Below are 21,330 nucleotides of genomic sequence, written 5' to 3'. Positions count from 1 at the left end.
GTTTAAAATTCCAGGTACTGAAAAACACCTGATAAAGAAACAATAAATGGTTTAGCATTTCACAGCTGTCATGTTCTGTGTTTGATTAGACACCTTTGTTACAGACCAAGCTATTGAAATAATGCCACTCCTTTGCAGGTAATACAGCTTTCCACAAAATATTTCTTCTTGCCTTTAAAGTTCAAAATCCCTGATGATGGATGAAATCCAGCAACCACCTGAGCATCAAGTTCATGCAGCTGGACAATCTGTTGCTCCCCTGTCTGCAGCGCATGAATTTCAGGACAGAGGTCATGACAAGCCAGGTCAAGATGGGTATACCCAGAGTCAAAGAAGAATGTTACAAAAATTCCAAAGCAGGTGATAAGTACAAAACATATTTTTCACTAAGTGGAGCAGGGGATCAGACCTGGAAGTGTCTGGGTTCAGTGGTACCAGTGCAGGTTGCAGCAGAAGTTTTAGTTCATGGCCATGGCAGACAGTTCTGAGGATGCCTTGTGGTATCTTGAGGACAAGGATTGACAGTCAGATTTCATGTATTTTTTACTTTGAAAGGCAAATTTAAAAATGGCTATTTAACAGTATTCTTTGGTACACTGCCAGGTGTCATGATTTCTTCTTGCTCTCTTCTAGAGTTTTTTATTTGCTTCTTTTGTTTGTTAAAAGAGCCTTGACAAAGGTGGGATGTAATTGTGTAGAGACTAAAAGCCCATCATTGGCTGAGCAGCTCAGACCTACTGAAAGAGTGAGGCCCCCCTTCCTGGCTGTGTGCTTTAACCAATTACCTTGTGAAGGTAATTACCTTGGTGCTTACTGGGGCCCTCCCTGTGCCAGCTAACTCTGGAATCCATTGGGGAAAAAGAGGGGAAGGGTGGCAGGGTCACAGTAACACATGAGTGAGCTGAGCTGGTGCTGGGAGAAACTCGTGGAGATGTGGAAGTGCTGAGGGGAGGTGGGAAGATTTGCTGGCTTCAGGGAGGGCCAAGCATTAGATTGGCTCAGGTATTCTGACTCAGCTGGTTGACTTGGGGGAACAGTGATGTCACACACTGAGACCTCAGAAGGGGCTCCCAGCCAGCCAGGGCACCCTGCTCAGCTGTGCCGCGGGCTGGAGCAGGGCTGCTTGGAAGGCATCTTGGCTACCCAGCATTCCTAAAGGAATACATCCCAATTCAAGTTTTGCACTGATGCTTGGGCCTCTTAATCCTTTCTGAAGTGCTGTGTTACAGGTACTAATTTCAGGGTCTGAACATTTCATATATGCATTGATCTCTGAAAACCCTTACTTTTATTACTGAACTAGAATAAAAATTCCTATTTACACTACTCCCTGGGAATTTGCAGAGGAGGAGTACAAAAGCAACTAATCTTTCCTTGTATTCCAGATACCTAGCAAGGAAGTTTTTCTATCTGTGGGCAAAAATGACATTTGGACAAGTTCTCCCTTCCAAAGCCAGGTACATAAAATTACAGAACTCAAAAGTAGAGGTTTTTTGTTTGTTGTTTGTTTGGTTTTTGTTTTGCATTTTGTATGTTTGAGGGGTTTTTTTTACCACTGGGCTAAGAGAGTACTGGCTGCCAAGAAAATATTTGTATGTATTTTGAGATCACTTGAAGATTTTCTTTGGGTACCTTTCTTGCTCTTGCTTTTTTTGTTTGTTTTTAATAATCATGGTTAAACTTCTATTAACCAAATTAATAGGAATTGTGTTTTGATGAAGTTGATCAGTATGTGCATATAAATGATGGGATGTGACTGGGATACCTGCTTTAAATTTAACTATTTCCCAAAGTTATGATGACAGAGATTTCACAGATTATTCTGAGTTGGAAAGGACCCACATGGATCATGAATTATTATTGTTTGCACCGTTGTTGTTAATGTATATCTGTGTATGTTTGGTATCTGTCTGACTTGGAAATACCTGTGGCAGATAATTCCTTTCTGCTGTCAGTGTTCTGTGAGCTGCTGAAACCCCATGCTTTGCTATTCATTCCTTGTTTTGCATTAATTTGCATGTTCATTCTTGCTTGACCACACCCTTGGGAACTGAAGTAGTTCCCAGTGGGAAGACTTGCATCTGGAATAAGATCAGGTCCTCAGTCATTCAGTTCCATTTTTCTGTATCAAATATATTCTTTTTCTGCCTTTGTTGGAAGTTGGTCCTGTGAACCTCACCACTCCTCCTGTCCCATCTACTGAGTTGGCACTACCTTGGCTATCAATTCTGCTCAATGATGAATTTATTTTTTAAGGGAAATAGATTTTATAAAGACCAGCAAGGAGCACAAGCAATAATGAATTGCCTTTCTAGATTCAGAAGTCCCCAGTTCTCCATAGCTGTGATACCTCTTAGTGCATGTGCAATACTGTTAATACACCAGGTCCAAAAAATAACATATAGCTCATTTCTTTTTTCTTTTTTCCTTTTCTGCATGAGTGCTTGGAATGACTTAGCAGCTTGGCTCGGGGTAGGTGGCTGTAAATTGCAGCTTGTGAGAGCATAGATATGTTTCACTGAGAGACCTCTAGGTATTCTGGGCCTAATTCTGCTGTTATTACATGATAAAAACATCAGAGCGTTACAAAATCTGCTGTAGCTTTTGTATTTATTTATATATATAAAATATTTTGTGTTAAAATAGCAAAGGACAAGATTAGAAAGGAAAATACATGTATTGTTATCTACTGTTCTGGTTGTTAGAGTAAAACACAGAACTGAGGACTAAAGATGTGCATAGGTCTCAAGTCAACTGATACTCTGATGTTTGACAAGTTAACACATCTGTCTTTTATTCCTTTATGTGAAGTGTTTACAGTCAGTAGAGTGATTGCTTCTTGCACTGATTGCATGGAGTCTTCAAATCAAGTGTCACAGTAGGGAAGTGGTTTTAAATGCAATTAGATGTTGTTAGGCTAATCAGGCAAGCCTGGAGAAGAGGTGGTGTAATATTCATTGAAACTGATTTGTGGTCACTCTGGAAACCTGTATGACGTTTCTTCTGCCCAAATCTTTCAACTGTTTAGATGTTTCTATGATCAGAAGATTCTTCAAAAGACTTTTGGAGAGTGGAAGGAGCAGTGGACAGTTTGCAGAGAAAAGAAGCTCAGCCTGAGAGCAGACAGCCATTACAGGTTAGAGAAATAACTTCCCTTTGGGTTGTGTATGAGACATTTTCTGAGGGAGTTTTTAGTACCACTGAGCAAGTTCCATCCATGGTACATCTAGGCCAAGAGCAATCTTTTCATTGCTTATTTTAATATTTCACTAAATGGTACTTTCATTTTTCAGGCATTTACTCCTTAATTTGATATTCAAGGCTTGGAGAACTTATGTATGCCAACAGCAAGGCAAGAGGAACAAGAATTATGTTGCAGAGTCTCATGGTAAGTGAAGAGATGGAAATGACCAGTGTCTGGGGACATACTGAGATGGGAGCATGCACAGGGAATTTTTTACCAGAATCTGTGTCCCTTGTGCCTGTTTGCACCCTGAGCTCCCCCACCCCGTGGTAGTGCAGTGCTTGCAGGAGCAGATGGCAGGGGGTTCTGTTATAGGGGTGTAGCTGTATAGTTATTTAGGGATGCCAGTGAATAAGCTTAAGAGCCTCTCCATCTGCTCTGGATTGCACTGGTAGTTTTTGAGCTGGTGGCTTGATTTTTGGTTGGTTTTTTGTATGGTTGTTTGGTTTTTTTACTTAATATATTTTCAAGTAGATGTTTTTTGATCAAAAGTTTTACTGGAATTCTCTATCAGCTGTTGCTATAAGCATTAGATAGCAATTCCCTGTGCTTTTAACAGCACTTATTTTATATCTATTGACTGGTCCTTCCAGCTTGTGTCTAGCAATTGAAAGAAGCCCAAACTTTTAAAGTGCCTTTGGTCTTACTGTGTAGGTTCTTTGCTCTGCCAGGGATTTGACTTAGAACTGTCTCTACTGGTAGCAGCTTTCCTGGGTTCAGGGAATGTTTTGCTGAAGGGAGTTGACCCTTGTTTAAAGAGGATACTGAGGTTTTGTTCTGTGCTGATTTGCAGAGGAGGTGAACTGCTCTCTTTGCACATGAACGTAGCCTCAGAATGTCCTAGAGACTGGCACCTTTGGACACAAACTGACAGGCTGTCCAGAGCTCTTTCCTAATGAGTGAGGCCAGAGTATTTACAGCAGAAGCTGTGTGTTACTTGGTCAAAAATAGGAAAAGGTGACCTGTATCAAGGTAGGTTAATGCTGGATTCACTAGGAAATCCTAAAAAAGAAAAGTCTGGGGTTCCTTTATGTGTGCGTGTGAAGTGGCATGGAATCAATGAGAGTTTTTTCTAATAACGTTGCTTTAGTGGTGTCAGTTGTGACAAGCCAACCTGCTGTGAGGAGAATATGCAGTGTGCTGCACTAAGTGGTAAACTGGAATTTGTGACACCACTTCTGTTTTTAGCTGCATGACCAGCCTGCTAAATAAAGTTGACTTGTTTCTGGTTCATTTCTCTGCTTGTAGGAGAGAATAACTCTTGAAAAGCAACTGATGAACTTGATCCACGTTTGTTTTTTTTTAACAAACCAAAGAGAATCCTCTAACTCTTACCCAGTAGAGTGTTATGCTGACTATTGTTCTGCAGTTATTTCCCCTGAGCACTGAAGACAGAGCGGTGATGGGCCATTGTCCGATAATTCACGCTGCTCTGCACAAGTGCTCGGACCGTGCTGTCAGCGATTCTGAGGCTTCTCGCTGGGACACCCTCGAGCAGAGCGAGGGTCGCTGTCATTTCAGGCTTTTCCACAAGGTGTCCCTGCAGGTTGAGGACGCAGAGTCGGGGGCGAGCTGTGATGGAGTGGTTGAGATTTGCCAGATGACAGAATTTAAGATGCTGCCGTTTTTTGTCATGCACAGCAAAGAGGCAAACTCTGCTCAGGACCTGGCAGCACTGGCTGGTTTATGTTGATGTTCAAAGGACAAAGCATGGGATGCAGGCTGTGGCACTGGCATTCAGGAGAAGAAGCTGCTTGAGGTAAGGGTGGAATACAAACAGGCAGAGAGGCACTGGGACTATAACGCCTTGGCTGTTATCTGTGTTATGTTGTCTTTTCCTAAAAGATAAAAAGTCACACCATGACTTCATTTGGTGTTTGATTTTTGTTTAAGAATTCTTTTGCTTTCTGGGATTTGTGAGTTCTTCTGGCACATCCATAGACTGAATTTAAGAGAGATTTTTACAGCAGCTTGCCAATGCCTAATGGAGCCTACAGGAAGGCTGGAGAGCGACTTTTGCAAGGGCATGCAGTGAGAGGACAAGGGGGAATGGCTTTAAGTTGAAAGAGGGTAGATTTAGATTGAATTTTAGGAAGAAATTCTTTACTCTGAGGGTGGTGAAGCACTGAAATCTGGAGATTACCCAGAGATGATGTTGATGCCCCATCCCTGGAAGTGTTCAAGGTCAGTTTGGATGGGACTGGGAGCAGTGTGGTAAATGGAAAGTGTCTCTGCCCATGGCAGGTGATTGGAACAAGATGATCTTTAAGGTCCCTTCCAACCCAAACCATTTGGTGGTTCTTTGAGAAGATTGTTGTTCATACCTTTTTCCAGTCAGATGAAAGTGATTTCATGCACCAAATGATGGCACCTGTGTTTGAACTTGTCTGTAACATTGTTTTGGCAGCATTTCATGGGCAGTGTGGAGAAGACAACACTACCAGAAATGCACTGGACATAAAATGAATATTTTGGCTCTGCAGCATTGGGCCCAGAGCCTGCAATTTCGAGTAAGTCTCAGGAGCTTCAGCTACTGCCATTTCTAATGTTTAAGTTGCACACATGTGAAAATGTTGAAAATTGCAGTACTAATGATGGAATATCATATCAGGACATGGGGAAATGGAATGAAGCTGTGCCAGGGCAAGTTTTGACTGGACATTAGGAAAAGGATCTTCCTGAGAGGGTGGTCAGTCCCTGAACAGACTCCCCAGGGAAGTGGTTACAGCACCAAACCTGTCAGAGTTCAAGGTGCATCAAGTCCAACTTCCTTCTTCTTGCAGCACTACTTAAAACTAAATCAGATGACTGAGAGTGTTGTCCAGGTTGATCTTAGCTGAAGTGAAAACAGCATGGGCTTCTTTTTTTCTTTCACTGAAACTGTGGCTTTTTGTCCATTTCATTAAAAAGAAAGGATGGTATTTAATTTGACCTGCACTATATGATGCAACAATACTGTTTTAGGGCAGCATTCTGCTAAGGAAAGAAACTTGTGACTTGGGAAGTCTTATAGTATCTCATGATGGGATTCCCTTTTATATGAAAATAATCTGAAAGAAAACCTGTTGGCAAAAGTATTATATTGTTCTTTTTAATGGGAAAAAGTGTGAAAGTATTTAAAAGAGTGAAAAACATCTTTGACTTTTTCTATGCTGACATTCCTTTGGTGTTTGTTTGGGTTTTGTTGGGTTTTTTCCCCTTTTTTGGGGGGTGACCTCATTGCACATGGCTTTCACCTTTAGAACTTAAATGGAATTTCTTATTGCATGTGTGTTCTTCCTCTCCTCCTCTTTCTTCTACTTCCCTAATCTTGTCTGGCTTTTCCCCTTACTGCCCTTGCCCCTTAATTGTTCCTTCAGGCTTGGTTGCAGTGGCGAGAGCTGTATTTACACACGCAGAATGAAAAGCAGAAGGACACCAGGGCAGTAACTCACCATCAGCACTGGGAACTGAGGAGATGCATGGGAGCGTGGCTGGGATACCTGAACCTCCACAGAGTAAAGAAACGCCAGAATGGTGAGTGAAAGTGGGGAGGTGGGACAGAACAGGGCTCACCCCTTTGCTGAGGGCATGGTGGTGGCTTTTTCTGTTCTAGGAAGCACTGCAATGTCTCTGCCCACCCAGGTCATGAGATGCAGCTTGGGCTGTACACTGTGACAGGCCTGGCTTAGCTCATATGTTGGATTGTCAGGAAAATCACCTGCTTTCCACAGGATTTAAAAGAAAATGTTCTGTAATTCCCTTGATGAAAACGTGCATATTGTCTCTTGGATTTTGATTGAGATATCTGTGAGAAGGATGTATTCAAGACTTTGATCAGTCAGTCTGTGGATTTTCTTGATAATCAGTCAAATCACAACTCCTATAGGATGGTAAAGGTTGTTACACCAGTTCCTTTGTTTCTTCTCTTGAATGGGAATGAGTTCAGATATTTGTATGAGTTGCTTTTTGATTGGTTGCAGTGGAAAAGAATCTAGCTTGGATGTGTAGGAACTAGTAATAGGAGTTTGCTGAAATGTAAGCAGGTTTGAGTATGCTGCACAAGTAATACATGGTCCTACCTTCCCTCTCTTAAGTCAGCACAGCAGGTTACTGCTTTAAAACTGCCTTTGTGATCAATAGGAAGAGTGTGGTCTCTAGCTGAGAGTCAATGTGAATTCTTGTAACCATTGCTCAGTGTCAGAGCTCATGTCACTTGTGAGCCAGTGGCTCAGATGCCAGGACCTCATCTGATACGAATGATCCTGGGACAGAACAAGCCATGAGTGATTTGTGTTTGTCTTGCAGAGCTGGCCCGGGAGTTCCACCGGAGCAGGAGGCTCCGGAGCTGCTTCTCCGATTGGCAGCTGGCATGGGAGTGCAGGAGAAGAATGCGTGCTCACGGGAGGGACCTGGAAAAACGAGCAGCAAGGATGGCCTTGTGGAGAGCCTTTGCACACTGGAAGCATTGTATCCAGCCTGGATTTAGTCCCTAGCAAGGCCCTGTTAGGAGCATTCCCGCAGGGGGAAGATCCAGTTAATAAGCAGGAACGTTGTGCAGTAGCCTGAGTGACAATAAACATGTTGTCATTATGTGTATGTAATGCCACACTAACAATTCATTAAACTGTTGTAATTACAGTGTGCTAGCAGCTGTATAAGAGTATATTAGAGCCTGCAGAAGATAATTTATGGGTGTTACTTAAGAGTGAATCAGAAATATATTGTAATAAGCCAGCAAAATCTAAAAGTTTGACTGTAGTCAAAACTTCTGCAGATAAGAGTGCTGGATGTTCAAACATGGAAGAAAATTTAGATGGAGATGTAGTGCCCCTCTGTGGGGGAAAGTTGTTCTGTGTGAAACATAACTTTAACTCAGTGACAGATGTTGTGCTGTGTGGGGAAGAGGCTCAGCAGTGTGAGCTGGCTGAAAAGCACTACAAGAGTCACCTGCTGGTAAGAGCACTGTTATGTGCTGGGTGTGAGGGGCTGTGGGTGTCTCTCTAGCACTGGCGGTGGTGAGAGGGTGTTGGGTGGGAGATACACCAGGTTTCTAAATTCCTATTTATTCTGGAATTTGCCAACTGAATCCAAATGGGGAAACTGTGCTGATCTTCACTACTGGTGAAGTAGATTAATCTTGAGGGTGTTGAGTTACCTGCTCCCTGCTATTCCACGAGATTGCCTTACCCCTTGATTTTTTTTTGTTGTGCTGTTTGCTACAAGAATTAATTCTTCTTCTCTGCAGTAATGTGTGCATGCTGCTTTTCACATGAGACCAAAGATAGCTTGCTGCATGTTCAAGTAGTTGATGTTTTGGGGTTTTGTTTAGGTTTTAAGGGTTTTTTAAAGAAAAAATAAATCCCTGAATGCTATCTGAAAGGTGGGCACAAGCAAGGCTCCAGCTTTTTGGAACTGAACTATTTTCAAGGTTGGATCAGTATTGGTCATTAAAAGAATACCAATAAACTGGTTTGGATTGTGAAGTGAAAACAATAGTGATTATAAGAGCAGGATGATTAGTGATTTGAAGTAGGATGCTCTCATAATGCTGTTTACCATTTTCTGCCCCCACTCAAGGGATTCTAGGGTTGTAGATCGGTTCTAAATTACCTGATTTGGATTACAAATGAAAGTTGTGTTTATTTCTTGTGGTTACAGGAACTTGGCCTCAAGGGTCTTTGGCAGAATGTCCTGGACACTCGTCTTCAGCGAATGAGAGCAAATCTGTCATCCTGTCAGCATCGAGTTACTGTGAGTTTGACTTTGGTTCTTGTGTCACTTTGTCTTCAGCTGTCCTATTGACCTCCACTGTCACCTACAAAGTACTTTTTTGTTACAGCAGTGACTTTGTTCTTAAATACTGATAACCACGGAAAATCTGTGTGAGTCAACTGCCACTCTTAGATATGTTTAGTTTTTCATTTCCCTGTGTTTATGGTGGATTTTTTCTTTTAGCAGAAAAACTTGTAGGAGGTTAAAAAGTTTGGTATATGAAGCGGTGCAGGAGACAACCATTGCAGTATGCAGTTTCATTAGGACTTGAAGAATTTATTTATTTGCATTCTTCTCCTCACTGGATGTCTTTGGGGGGTTTTGTGTCTTTCTTATTTTACTTCAGGTGCTGCAGAAGTATTGGAACCGCTGGAAGTCCCGTTTGGAAGAGAAGGAGGAAGAACAGCAGCAGGCCTTAACAGCAGTGGCTCATGCCCGTTACAGGTATGCAGAGAAATATTGATACAGACTTGTACAGATGGGGAATCTGTGGGCCTTTGGTTCTCTTCTTAAGTATGGTAATACCTTTGGGGACATGACTTGATGGCAGCTGCTCTGACATTTTCTGTAAGTAATGAACAATTTGCATCTCCTGCTTCCTGCTAACAGGGAGATTGGTTAAGCCTAGCTCTGAGTTTTATTTAGTCAGCTGACATTCATAAGACCAATATGTTTTCTGAAGGAATTGTCTCCTGTGTGCTGACACTTTTCTCTTTTGCTTGCCAGGAGAGTATTGATGAGACAGGTGTTTGACACATGGCTGCTGAAGACCTGCAAGCTGCAAGGGTATCGAATGGGGGAGAACAAGGTAAATTTAACTCTTGTATCTTGCTTAGGAAATGGAGGGGATGATTTCATAGTCATTGTCTGTGAATATGAGTTAGCATGAGATAGAGTTGGTGTAAATTCCCTTTTCCCTGGTGAGGGATCAAGTCAGGGGAAAGAGATTACAACTGATATTTATTGATCACCTTTTTTTAAGTTATTTGTTAATAATAGAAACAAGTTATTATTAGAGGATTGCCATTCACATAGTTCATTCACTTATTCCCTCACCCTGTAAAAGTGTGTGTGCTCTCTCTGTCTCACACAGTCTTATAGTTACTTTGTTGAAATAATAATAATAATACTAAATGACCAATCCCAGTCATTTAAGAAGTGCACGGTTATATTGAGAAATTAGCTGCTTCTAGGTAGGTGTCCATAACGTTCTATACAGGGCCCTTCATTTTTTAAGGGGGGTGTGTGTATGTATGTGTGTGTGTGTATATATATATATATGTGTATATAGTCCTGGAGTCTTCCCATGCAGCAGCCACTGTGGCCTTTACATGCTCTCTTACAGAACTCCAAGCTGCCAGTAGCACGTGTGGGTGTCTTTGTGCAGATATGGCTCATCCTTGGTGGAGGGAGGTTATCAGTTCTTGTACATTCAACAGGACTGGTTTCTGGAACTTATCAGTCCTTAGGAGTCCTTCACATGCTATTTATCAGCTTGTGGTTTTCCTCTCTTTGGCTTGCTGTATTTTGGTGACAGCTCCTCCACCCACATGCACACAGGTGCCTGCAGAGCACGTTACACAGCCTCACCACAGAGGGGCTTTGGTGGTGTGTCCATTGCTGTTCAATCTCAGAAAACAAACATTGGACAGTTCTGTGCATGCCATCTTTAAGGAGGTGTTTCCTGTTGTTTGCGGCTGCCTGTGCTGTGCATTCATTGCCACCTTCCCTCCCTCCATCTCAGGCTGTGCTCCATTTCCAAGGGCGGCTCTTGCGCTGCTGCTGGTCCTGCTGGCGGAGAAGAACAGCCGCACGTCTGGAGGAGCAGGAGGGCTTGGCTCGTGCAGGAGAGCACTACAGTAACCAGCTGCTGCTAAAGGCCTTCTCTCTGTGGAAACAGAAGACTCAGGAGAGAGAAACAGAGTAAGATTTATTTTGAAACAGCGAATGATTTGGATTGGCTCTCTGGCAACCTACTTTGGAGAGCATTTAATTCACAATGGTGCTCACTGCTCACTCCTTTTTTGTGCTTTGGAGTCTACTAAGTTGTCTTTCAGTAAGTGAATTACTGAAAATAACAAATGTGGACTCAAATCTGTGCTGGAAGTGTCCAGTAACATGGATTGCGTTTTAGGACAAATAATTATTTTTCTTATAGGAGGCTCAAGGAGACAGAAGCGTTAAGATTTCACTGTTCAAAGTGTCTGCAGCAGACTTGGAACAAGTGGAGAGAGGTGAGAGAGTTAGCAGATGGGAAAGAGCATGAGCCTTCCTGTTACTTGAATTGCTTGTACTCATATGGCTAGAAGTTGAGTTGTTTAAAATAAACACTAGTCATTCCCAAGCTCTCCTCCCTTTTCATGTGGATAAAACCAGTTTGGTGTATGAGTGGAACAGGAACTGTGTAGGGAGAAGAGAGAATTCTTTTTGTTCATGTATGTAGATATGATGAGAATAGGAATATGGTTTAGATGTACCTGGGGATGTAATCAGAGTTAGTGTGATGAAATTGTCCCTGCCCAATACTAGATTTGTCCTTCTCAAAAGTTAGAAATTTGCAGCCAGGCCTTTCTGTATGACCTGTATTTGTGTCACAGGATGTCACAAACACAGAATACTTTCATGTGTGCCCCTTTTCCTTACCATGATATGAGGTGCCAGATATGCTTTGCAGCATGTCTTGAAAATCTGTGAGAAATTTTATAGTTGGAGCTGCTATGTTGGTGCAGACCTGTTAACTTGAGTGGTTTACATCAGTCTTCAAGAGGATTCCTACAAAGGGCAGGAAAAAAAAGCACCTCAGCTGGGCCTTTTGGGGACACAGCAGAGTGCAGCACCAGGTTGAGTGAAAAGCTGGTACAGCAAGGTGAAAGATTGATTCTCCAGAGAATGGAAATGGTCCTTTTCCCTCCTCTCTCTGCCATTGCTTGTTTTCCCCTCTTCATGTGTATATATCTTCTGGTTTTTTTCCATTTCCTCCCTCTAGTATGTGGGACATAAGCGTGAGAAATGGAGGAAGCTGGTGCAGGCAGACCTGCATTATCAACATGTATTGCTGGGCAAGACCTTGGCAGCTTGGAAGGTAGGATGGAGCAGCCTTTTTGAGGCACTTACCTGTGTGTGCTGTACCATTTCAGTGAGAGCTGAAGAGCTCCCACACTGCTTCATTGGAGGCACACACACACCACATGAGCAAGGTAGAATGGAGGCTCTTGTATGTAGGACTGTATGAGCTCTTGCATTGCTTTTTGGAGCAGAAGGACCAAGGTAATCTTGTAGCACTGGTCATTGGTGTATCACAGCTAGCATTAACTGTTGTGTAGTGACTGCTTGCTACAGCAAAGCAGCATTTGATTGCAGTGGGTTGTATTTTTTCCCCCTGTACTTTACTGCCAGTGCTACTTATGAGTTACTAAGAGTTGGTTAGATGCTAGTAAGAGTTTCTAGATGTTTCCTCTCCTCACAGGTGTTAACAGTTGAGGTAAATTTTACCTCTCAATACTATTTTTTTTCCAGATTTACCAACAAAACATACAGTGCATTCTGTATCGAGTAGCTGAGAAGGAGAAACATCACACTGGACTGCTGCTGCGGTGAGCCTCTGCCTAGGCAGCATGAGAGAAGTGACTGCACTGCAGTCAAATTCATTCCTTCCTTTCACTGCCACCTCTGCAACTTTCTGAATGTTTGGTGCTGGGAGTGGACTCTGCCATGCCTTGCTGTTTCTTTGCATGAAGATCATCTAGCTAAAAGAAATCAACCTCTTCCTGTTTGCTATCTGTTTTCTTCAATATTTTTTAAATTTCTGTTTAGTCCTGGAAGAGTCATCAGACAGCAAACATCATCATTTATGATATTAACTACATCTGTTATTGTATTTAAAGAGCCTGGAAGATGCAGAGCCTATCTTGCATTACAGTGAGGAGAGTGATTAAAGATATTATCACATTGCATTGGCTGTAGTTATTTAGTTGCCTTATTTTAATGCTATACTGCTTGAGTCACTTGCAGAGCCTGATTGGCTCAGCTGAAACTGCTGATTTCAGACTGTGTTCTGTTTTGCTCTGCCTTCTCTTCAGCAGAGACCTGAAGGGGCAGAAGTTGATTTGCACAACTGAGTTTATAGATGCAGCTGGTTTTTGTTCTCTTGTGAGTAGGAAGGTGCCAATTGAACAAGTGAGAATCATTCTTAATGGATTTTATTTTTAACTTTTGTGTGTGTTTTTGCCTTCAGAGAGGTGGTGTATACGTGGAGAGAAAATGCTCATGCTCTTATACATGAATCTGAGGCAGCTACTCGGGCAGATGAGCACTACAGGAGAGCAATCCTGTCAAAGGTAGGATCTGTACAGCAGGTGCCAAGGTCTCAGTACAGCTGCTGGTTCAGGCAGGGGTCAGATAATACAATTAGAAGGACCAAAAGCTTAAATCTAAGAGCCACTACTAAAAGAGATCTGCAAAGTGGGAGTCTCATCTTGTTTTTACAGGTGTCTCTGAAACTTGTCTCTGTAAGCTCGTGGGTTTTTCTCTTCCTTCTTCTCATTCCTTAGAAAGAAGGAAAAACCAGTAGCATGATACAACATAGTAATATTGGTGAGTGGGGCAGGGAGGGGATGGATGAAAGAGACACCTTGAAAATGCCAAGGGGACCCTCTGAAATATTCTGCATTTAATTTGTAGGAAATTCTGTCTGCTGAGCCTTATGTGAAGAATGAGGTGGAAATGGTTCTGTTACAGTGATGGGGGAGTACATTGTGTCCCCTTCCACTGCAGTGCCAGTCTGTGTCCCAGCTCCTGTTTGCATTGTACCCTCAGGTGCTGCTGCAGTGGAGAGACACAGCCTGGCTACGAGCGTGTCACCGCCACCTGAAGGTGACAGCTGTGCTGGAGGCCAGAAAACAGCTGGATTTAGGTGAGTGATGTACATGCTGAACTATCAAAAATCCTCATTGTCTGTGAATGAGCCACAGGCAGTGTGTTGTGTCGCTATAGGACACAAAAGAACACACGCTCACACTGTTCTCAAGGTGAAAGAGAAAAAAGGGCCGTTTATTTTCTGACTCTTAACATTTATAGTTTTCTAAAAGTGACAGTGGATTGGAGGGTGACAGTGGCACCTCTCCAATGCCACTGGTTAAACCAACAGTCTATCAACTCTCTCTTCTTCTATAAAGGAATGCAAAACAATGAGTTATTTACAGAAAGTGTGTGAGAAAATTCACTACAAGAATGTCAACATCAGAAGGCTTAGAAAATCTTAAAAACCCAGGGTGACAGTGTTGTGTTATCTGTACAGATGAGGTGACTGGATGGTCTGTTGTTACAAAGGATGTCCCCACAGAATGGAGAGTGAATTGGAACTCCAGTGATCTGCTGAATGCTGCTTGTGTTACTTTTGTTTCTCTGTTTGCTCTTTGTGCTATACAACGGATGGTAACACTTCCTTCCTCAAAGGAATTTTCCATTACTAATTTTGAGAACCTCAGACATCTGTTTTGAGGGCAATACAAGTAGTCTTATCAATTGCTGCTTCAGTCTTTCTTTAGTAATTCTTACTGAAAGACCCTCAAACTCCAAGCATTTTCATGGTGCCATGGTACATTCTTGGCATGAGGACTCTGAAGCACAGAGGGCTTTCCTAGAGGTTGTAAACAATATCAGTGGCAGCAGGGAAGACTTGCAAGTCACAGCTCCCTGTGTGTTAGATGAAATGTTTCACAGTTCTTCCCATACTGAATACTGTCTGTGCTGAGTGTTGTCCAAGTTGAGTATTGAAACAGTTGGGAAGAGCAGCTGATCACTTGATACTCTGAGATTAATAATCTCCCTTTGGTACATGAATTAATTTATCTTCCCCTAACAGTGCGTTTACAGAGTCTGTTCCTGCACTGGAAGGAATTAATGAGGGATTCTCTGATGCTGAGGGCTCAGCACCGCAGGGCAGCACAGCACCACCAGCAGCACCTGCTCCAGAAGTACCTGGTGAAATGGAAACATTATCATCAGCAGTGCCTTGGGAAAAAGGTGGGAAGGATCAGCAAACTTCCCAGCCTATGGGAAGTCATGGATATGGAGGAACACACTGTGCTCCCTGGTGAAGGGAATGGCAGTCTGGGCTGAGCAGGAGCATGACAGCTTTGTGTACTGAGGAGGAAAGAGCATGGCTGTGTCCTGCCTGAAGGAACTGATTGAAGTAACAGACTTAACAAAACAACCTGAGCTAACTGCAAATGAAATCCCTGCTGGGCTTGTAGCTGTCTGCACATGGGGTTACACTGTAGGGCACTTGGGTATTGAGGCTGGCCTCAACAGAGCAAAGGGAGGGTGATAAAGGCTGTTTGCTGGCTGTTCTAATAGCATTTGTCTAGATAAATGGGGTTTGTCTGCAGGTGACTCACTGTTTTGGTTGCCTTGCAGCTGCTGCAGAGGAGGGGAGATGAACTAATGACTCACAGACTTTGCTCTGCTTCCTTCTCTTGCTGGAAAACTCGGGTAAGGAATTTTGCCCTGGGTAGACACCTAGCTCCTTGCTAGTCATTTTCCCTTCTCCTTCATGTTCTGTTTACACAAGGACCAAGAAAACTTTATTTAAACATTTTCAGGATTTTTTGGCTCATCTAGCATGAGAGACACCTTGCCATAGACTGGGTGAACTGAGGGTTTTCTGCTCTGGCTCTGCCATCACTTCCTCCTTGCTTGGTGCTTTGGCTGGTGTTCCTGATGTTGAGTATGTGAACTCCTAACCTGGTTGCTGTGCATTTTTTTCCCCTAATAGCTGTTGCAGCAGCAATGGGAAAAGCAGAAGACAGTGCAAGCATTGTGGCACTGGTCCCTTTCAGTGCAGAGAAAGGTAAGGGGCTGTGCAGGGCTGGGGCAGGCAAGTGAGTTTGATGATGTGCAGATTTGACTGCAGGCAGCAGAGTGCACACTGAATTGTTTCCTTTCCTCTTTGGGGTGCTGTATGTTATTTTGGGATGCTGGAAAACTCCCTAAAATTTCTTAGCTGATTAAAAAATATTCACATTTTTCCCCATCTGGTCTCTGCTGATTTAAATCTCTGTCCCTTTGTCATCATGGCAGTGTCCTGCTGTTGCTGCAGCTCTGCTTATTCCTGCCCAGAGGAAGGGAGGGTGTTGCTGTCTGCAGGGGGAGTCCCTGGCCTGGAACCTGGGTGTGCAGTACTCACAGCTCTCATTGTTCCTGTTGCAGGTATTTGATGCTTGGCTCAGGTTTGCCAAGGGGCAGCAGGAGAAGAAAGATGGCATTGAAAAAGTCACAGGAGTTCACCACACAACTCCTTTGAGAGAAGGTGTAACCTGTGCCTTGAGAAACACTGCTGGCATCAAACAGCTGCAGGGACAGCTCCATCCTCAGCCCCAGCTGGAGGTGAGAGAGATTGCTCAGAAATATTTCCAGAACTGGGCTGCTCTGCTCTGTGTGTGTGTGTCTGTGCATGTCTGTATCTTGGAGCTCCACATCCCAGCTATTGTTTTAGATCCTACATACACTTCTATCTCTGGTTCAAAGCATTTCATTCAGCTGAGATTAGAGGACTTCTGACTTACTAGGAACATTTCTTAATGAAACTATTTTAAAACGGGCCATTTTCTGCCACAGACAATACTCCTGATTGAAACCTTTGCATGTGGGTCAGGTCTCTAAATTCTGTGCTTGAGTGAAGCATTAGAGACTACATCTCTTCTTGTTTTAGCATTAGCACTGCTTATACCTTCATATGTGGGCTTGTGTCACTTCTGCCTTTGAGTATCAACCCAGCCCTGTGTGTGAAAAGGATGCCTGTATTGACTGCTCTCTTCCTGCCTCTGGGCAGCATTCCCAGCTCTCTTCCAGGTTTTCAGGATACCAGTTGTTCCATTTGCTAATGTGCAGCTTGCCTTGGTGCAGAAGTACCCAGTTAATTCTGCTCACCCAAATGTTACCACAGTGGAGCTCTTGATTTAGTTTCAAGAGCTGGTATGGCTTGGAGGGCATCAGAAATCTTGGTTCCTTCTCCATGGTGCTTCCTGCTCTCAGCCATCAGATGCTCTGCTATTCTTTGTGTTGGCAGGCAGCCTGCAGTCTTCACCAGTCAGTGTATTGTTGTGCCATGCTGTGGAAACAGAGGCTCTCTCCCAGAAATTAAATAAGCCTTTTTCTTTTCTGCCACCCCTGAAGAAGCAAGTGACATTTAAAAGGCCTGATGTTAGTCCAGAGACAAGAGGGCATTCATCAGAGGAAGAGCCATGGCCTTCAAAATGCAGGCATCTACCACTTCACCCTGCTGAGGAGGGCTCAGTGCTCCGTGGCCTGTGAGTGTAAATTTCCAGTCCCTCCACTGTTTCTCTGGCATACAAATAACTTTGCATATATATAATCCATCTGTCTCATGTTTGTGTTTCCAAGTTTTCTCATTGATGACTTTGGTTCCCTGCGTTTTCCTTAGCTCTGACTGCATCCTGTGGCTGGTGGTCCAGAGTTATCCAAGAGCTGCTGTGTAATGCAAACATCAACCCACACACAGGGGGGTATTTATGACTGTACTTGCCAGTGACATGTAGAACCAGCTCAGCTCAGCTTCCACTTCGTGTTTCTCAAGGCAGCACTGAATTTGTGGAGCATTGGCCATTTGTCACAGGAACAGTTATACAGAGAAACACTGAAAGATACCTTTGATGGGACTTGAGCCATCAGGAGAGCTTATCTTGCCCGAGTGGCCCAGTGTCACTGGAGCTCTTGTTTTTTGCACTGAAGTCATCTGATGAAATTATAAATATCAAGATCCTGGTGTACAGAAGCTGAAGTTCATTCTTGCCTCTTTCTTTTCCCTGGGCAAACTATTCCTTAAAAAATTCTATTGATCATGGGGCAGTTGCAAAGAAGAATTGTCTATGAATCTTCTCAGTGCAGCAGGATAGGAACCCTGCAGGGAAATAAGATGGTAACTTCACATTGCTTTAAGCAAGTATATGCTGCCAAAAGAGGAGTTTCTGCCCTGTTCAGTTGTGTCACTTCCACCATTCTTTGTGTTGGCCCCACCATTCACATGGTGAACTAGATTCTCACATTAATACAGGTTGACATTTAATCTTTAAGAATCAGGATTGCATGCAAGGAGAATGTTGCAGAGCAGGGATGAATGATGAAGCAGGACTGTTTCTTTAGCTGCAATGCCAGCTGATGCCAGTTTACAATAATCATAAGCCTGGGGCATTCTTTGTTCTGTTTTTCTTTTCAGAAATGCCATTCAACGAGCCAGGTTACCACCATGGAAGCCTGACTTCCCTCTGGAATCTCTAGAAAGCAAGGAACTGCTGGGACCGCCTTTTACTAGGTAGAAAATCTAATTTTAGAAGTAAAGAAAAGAGAGTGACTAACAGGGGGCATAGCAGAGCAGCTAATTGGAGAGCTGTATGCAAGGGAGTGACAGGAGTCTCCCCTTTTTTGCACTGAGCTCAAAGGACAAGAGCAGCAGGTTGCAGTGCATAGTGACCTTATCTTTCTTCCTGTCCAGGTCAGAGGTGCCCTTTCAGCAAACATCTGGGAATAAATGTCCTGCACAGACTGGGAACTTAATGCTGACACCTCACACGGAAGAAAGTACCTGTAAATGTCTGTCTCAGATGGACAATGCTGCTCATCCCCATCCCTCTCTCACTTGTGCTTCTCTCCCCACATGGACACAGGACATGCACCGAGCTGGGCAGGGGCCAGAGCTGTGGTCTCCTGCATCTTTCATGTCCCACATGAGAGCTGGCTCAGAAGAGGTGAGTGTATGCTGGAGGAACAGTTAGTGTGTGTGTACTGGGCTGCTGCCAGCAGGCCCATTGCTCACTGCTGTGTTTTCTTGTGGTTCTTCTGAGCTGCCCTGGTTGAGCTGGTTTTCACTTGTTCTAGCTGTCATCTTTAAAGCTGACCAAGTGAACTGCCTCTGAATGCCCAAGAACTGTTTGCCCCTAGTTTGAAGCAATCCACATGTGGGATTCTGTATTTCATGCCTTTTTCCTGGTTGTTTTCCTAGCAAGTGATGTAGGGTGCTGCTTCTTTGGAGTTCAGAGCAGTCACAGTTTGCTGCCCAGATTGCAGGGATTTAAGAGAAACTCAGCTTAGGAGCAGTAGGTGTGTCTAAGAGTTTGAAAAAATTGAAATTCACTTAACCTGCAAGTAGGTGCTTGCTTTTTGAACTCCTTGTTCCACACCAAATGGGGAGTTTTAATCCTGCTGAAATATCTCCATGCTAGAAATCAAAGAGCCAATCTTTTAAGCTCTGCTCCTTCTGTGGGATTTTATGAGAGGGGCTCAGCACCTACAGGACTTGTCTGAGTGGGAGTAGGACTAAGAAGGTCAGGCACATCCCACTTGTAGGGTTTGCTTAAGAAAACCCTTTGAGGAAAACCCCAATATCATTCTGATCTTCCAGAGAGGAGGTCAGCCTGCCAATGGTCACAAAGGAGCCCATTCTCAAGACTCTCAACAGAATTCTGTGGAGAAGAAGTTGCCCCCAAATTTGCAGCCACATTTGCTGTCATCTGAAGGCTTGGTGGGAAAAGGGAGTCACCAGACTGCAGGTACAGCCTCAGATCCAAACTGTAGCAGTTGCTCATCCTCCTCTCTGATCTATATTAGACTGCAAGTCACTGCCACAGAACGTATGGGAGACAGGGCACCCTTGTGTGCCAGCATCAGGAGGTAAAGGGTACCAGTACTCCTTTCTGGGAAGGTAACTGCAGTGGGTGGATTCTGCTGAGTCTGGGGCTAAAGCCCTGCTCTAGGCATTGAAGATGGGAGCTGCTTGAACATTCTTTCAGCAGGAATGTGCTCAGGTGCTGGGGTGTTCACATGTACAGCAGAACTTGCTTCAGGAGGGAAGTTCATCCAGTCGAGCTCTCTGAGATTTCCCTGTACTTGCAGCATGGCTGTAAAGGGGACAGATGTGTCTAAACACCTCCCATTGTGGTGTTTGAAATGACACCAGAGCATGACATTTGTTCTGCAGGACTACTGCACTTAGTTACTTCTAGACTAAATGTGAAAGACTAAATCCTGAACAGGCCAAAGCAGTATGTGTAGTACTGAACCATCCACCAGAGCATTTTGTATCTTTTATGTGTTCAGACTGAGTCTTCAAGAGCTTGTTCTGTTGTCAGAACTCCTTCCCTCTCACTGTACCTGATCCTTTGGGGTGAACAGGTACATGTCACAGGGTAACCAAACACATGAAAAGCACTTGGGAGGGTTCCTTTTTTCCTGTCATTAAAATATTTTCTGGTTTTTTGACAAGAAGAAAGAGTGGATGTCTGTTCTACCTCCATTGCTTGTGCCTTGTATCTTCCATTCAGCTGAAGGGGAGGAGAGGGAGCACAGATCCAGAGAAGAAACGATGTTGGAGAGAAAGGTGGAAGTTGAACTCTGGCATATCCAGCAGCAGATGCAGTACTACTACAGCAGGAAGCAGGAACTCAAGTAATGCCCCTTTAGCCAGCCTTTCTTCATGTTGTCCACTCTGTTGCATTTTTTCCTGTGTATCTACACTAGAAATAATCAGTCTGTTCACAGTAGAGCTGTGAATGAAACAGAGAAAAGATCCAGAGATTTTTATTTTCTCCTTTAAAGTTCACTCCAGGTGAAGGAGAGTTTGTCCATAACTACTTCTGTAGTCAGCCAAGTGGTTTAATTACACCTTTGGCAGCTCTTGCAGAAGCATGCCAGAGGTATCACTGGGTGTAATCAGGAGATAGTACAAATGAATAGGGCAGAGCAGTTGAAATGTAGCTTTTAGTTATTTCATCAAGAGGAGTGAGCTTTTCCAGCTTTCAATTAAAAAAATTAAATATAGCTGGTATTTGATAAGTGCTCTACTAGAACAAGAAAACAGAAATGCTCAAAAGAAATGGGGCTGGGGGGGATTTAACTGTCAGGAAAAGAAGAAGTCAAGGGCTAGAAGCAGGAGGTGGAGATGACAGTTTTCAGATTCCTCTGCTTTCCAGCATCTTTTGGGGGTTTGGGTTTTTTTGTTTTGTTTTGGGTTTTGAGATTTTTTTACCTTTTAAAAAAGATTTTAACCATTGGCTGGTTTGAGACAAAAATATGGGTATAATTGCATGTATCAATTGCAAGTCTAAGTTGGCTTAGACTGTTGAGCTCTTAATTTGGATAAGAATCCTTCTAATCCATTTTATCAGGTGCTGTCAGCAGCAGGCAGAGATTCTGCAGCAGTGGCTGGAAATGAGCAAGCAACCAGGAGCCCAAGATGGTGTGCAAGGAGTTCAGGAAGAATTGGGTCAGGTGTGTACACAGCATTTCAACTGAAGCTACTGAAGTGATTATCACTGTGC

At 43.4% G+C, this 21,330-nt stretch overlaps 1 protein-coding gene across 3 annotated transcripts in view; it reads left to right on the top strand.

The window, feature by feature from the left end:
• The window catches only part of SFI1 (SFI1 centrin binding protein), a 26,499-nt gene continuing 5,169 nt past the window's right edge, over positions 1 to 21,330 (top strand). For 2 of the 3 annotated variants that reach the window (XM_066562432.1, XM_066562431.1), the window contains exons 1-28: positions 1 to 360; positions 1,386 to 1,457; positions 3,029 to 3,136; positions 3,294 to 3,388; positions 4,886 to 5,003; positions 5,652 to 5,754; positions 6,604 to 6,760; positions 7,532 to 7,693; positions 8,109 to 8,179; positions 8,885 to 8,977; positions 9,345 to 9,442; positions 9,725 to 9,806; positions 10,743 to 10,921; positions 11,157 to 11,232; positions 11,985 to 12,080; positions 12,515 to 12,591; positions 13,233 to 13,335; positions 13,814 to 13,910; positions 14,862 to 15,022; positions 15,416 to 15,490; positions 15,774 to 15,848; positions 16,208 to 16,384; positions 17,174 to 17,307; positions 18,234 to 18,329; positions 18,510 to 18,762; positions 19,416 to 19,563; positions 20,335 to 20,458; positions 21,178 to 21,280. In XM_066562432.1, the coding sequence (XP_066418529.1) occupies positions 194 to 360; positions 1,386 to 1,457; positions 3,029 to 3,136; positions 3,294 to 3,388; positions 4,886 to 5,003; positions 5,652 to 5,754; positions 6,604 to 6,760; positions 7,532 to 7,693; positions 8,109 to 8,179; positions 8,885 to 8,977; positions 9,345 to 9,442; positions 9,725 to 9,806; positions 10,743 to 10,921; positions 11,157 to 11,232; positions 11,985 to 12,080; positions 12,515 to 12,591; positions 13,233 to 13,335; positions 13,814 to 13,910; positions 14,862 to 15,022; positions 15,416 to 15,490; positions 15,774 to 15,848; positions 16,208 to 16,384; positions 17,174 to 17,307; positions 18,234 to 18,329; positions 18,510 to 18,762; positions 19,416 to 19,563; positions 20,335 to 20,458; positions 21,178 to 21,280 (3,300 nt within the window). In that variant the 5' untranslated portion in view covers positions 1 to 193. The remainder of the gene's footprint in view (positions 361 to 1,385; positions 1,458 to 3,028; positions 3,137 to 3,293; positions 3,389 to 4,885; positions 5,004 to 5,651; positions 5,755 to 6,603; positions 6,761 to 7,531; positions 7,694 to 8,108; positions 8,180 to 8,884; positions 8,978 to 9,344; positions 9,443 to 9,724; positions 9,807 to 10,742; positions 10,922 to 11,156; positions 11,233 to 11,984; positions 12,081 to 12,514; positions 12,592 to 13,232; positions 13,336 to 13,813; positions 13,911 to 14,861; positions 15,023 to 15,415; positions 15,491 to 15,773; positions 15,849 to 16,207; positions 16,385 to 17,173; positions 17,308 to 18,233; positions 18,330 to 18,509; positions 18,763 to 19,415; positions 19,564 to 20,334; positions 20,459 to 21,177; positions 21,281 to 21,330) is intronic. The other variant, XM_066562433.1, reaches the window with a different exon arrangement.

This window comes from Molothrus aeneus, chromosome 18, assembly GCF_037042795.1.
Source record: "Molothrus aeneus isolate 106 chromosome 18, BPBGC_Maene_1.0, whole genome shotgun sequence".
NCBI classification, from domain to species: Eukaryota; Metazoa; Chordata; class Aves; order Passeriformes; family Icteridae; genus Molothrus; species Molothrus aeneus.
Note: the sequence above shows the minus strand (reverse complement) of the source record. Positions and strands in the feature narration are given on the sequence as shown.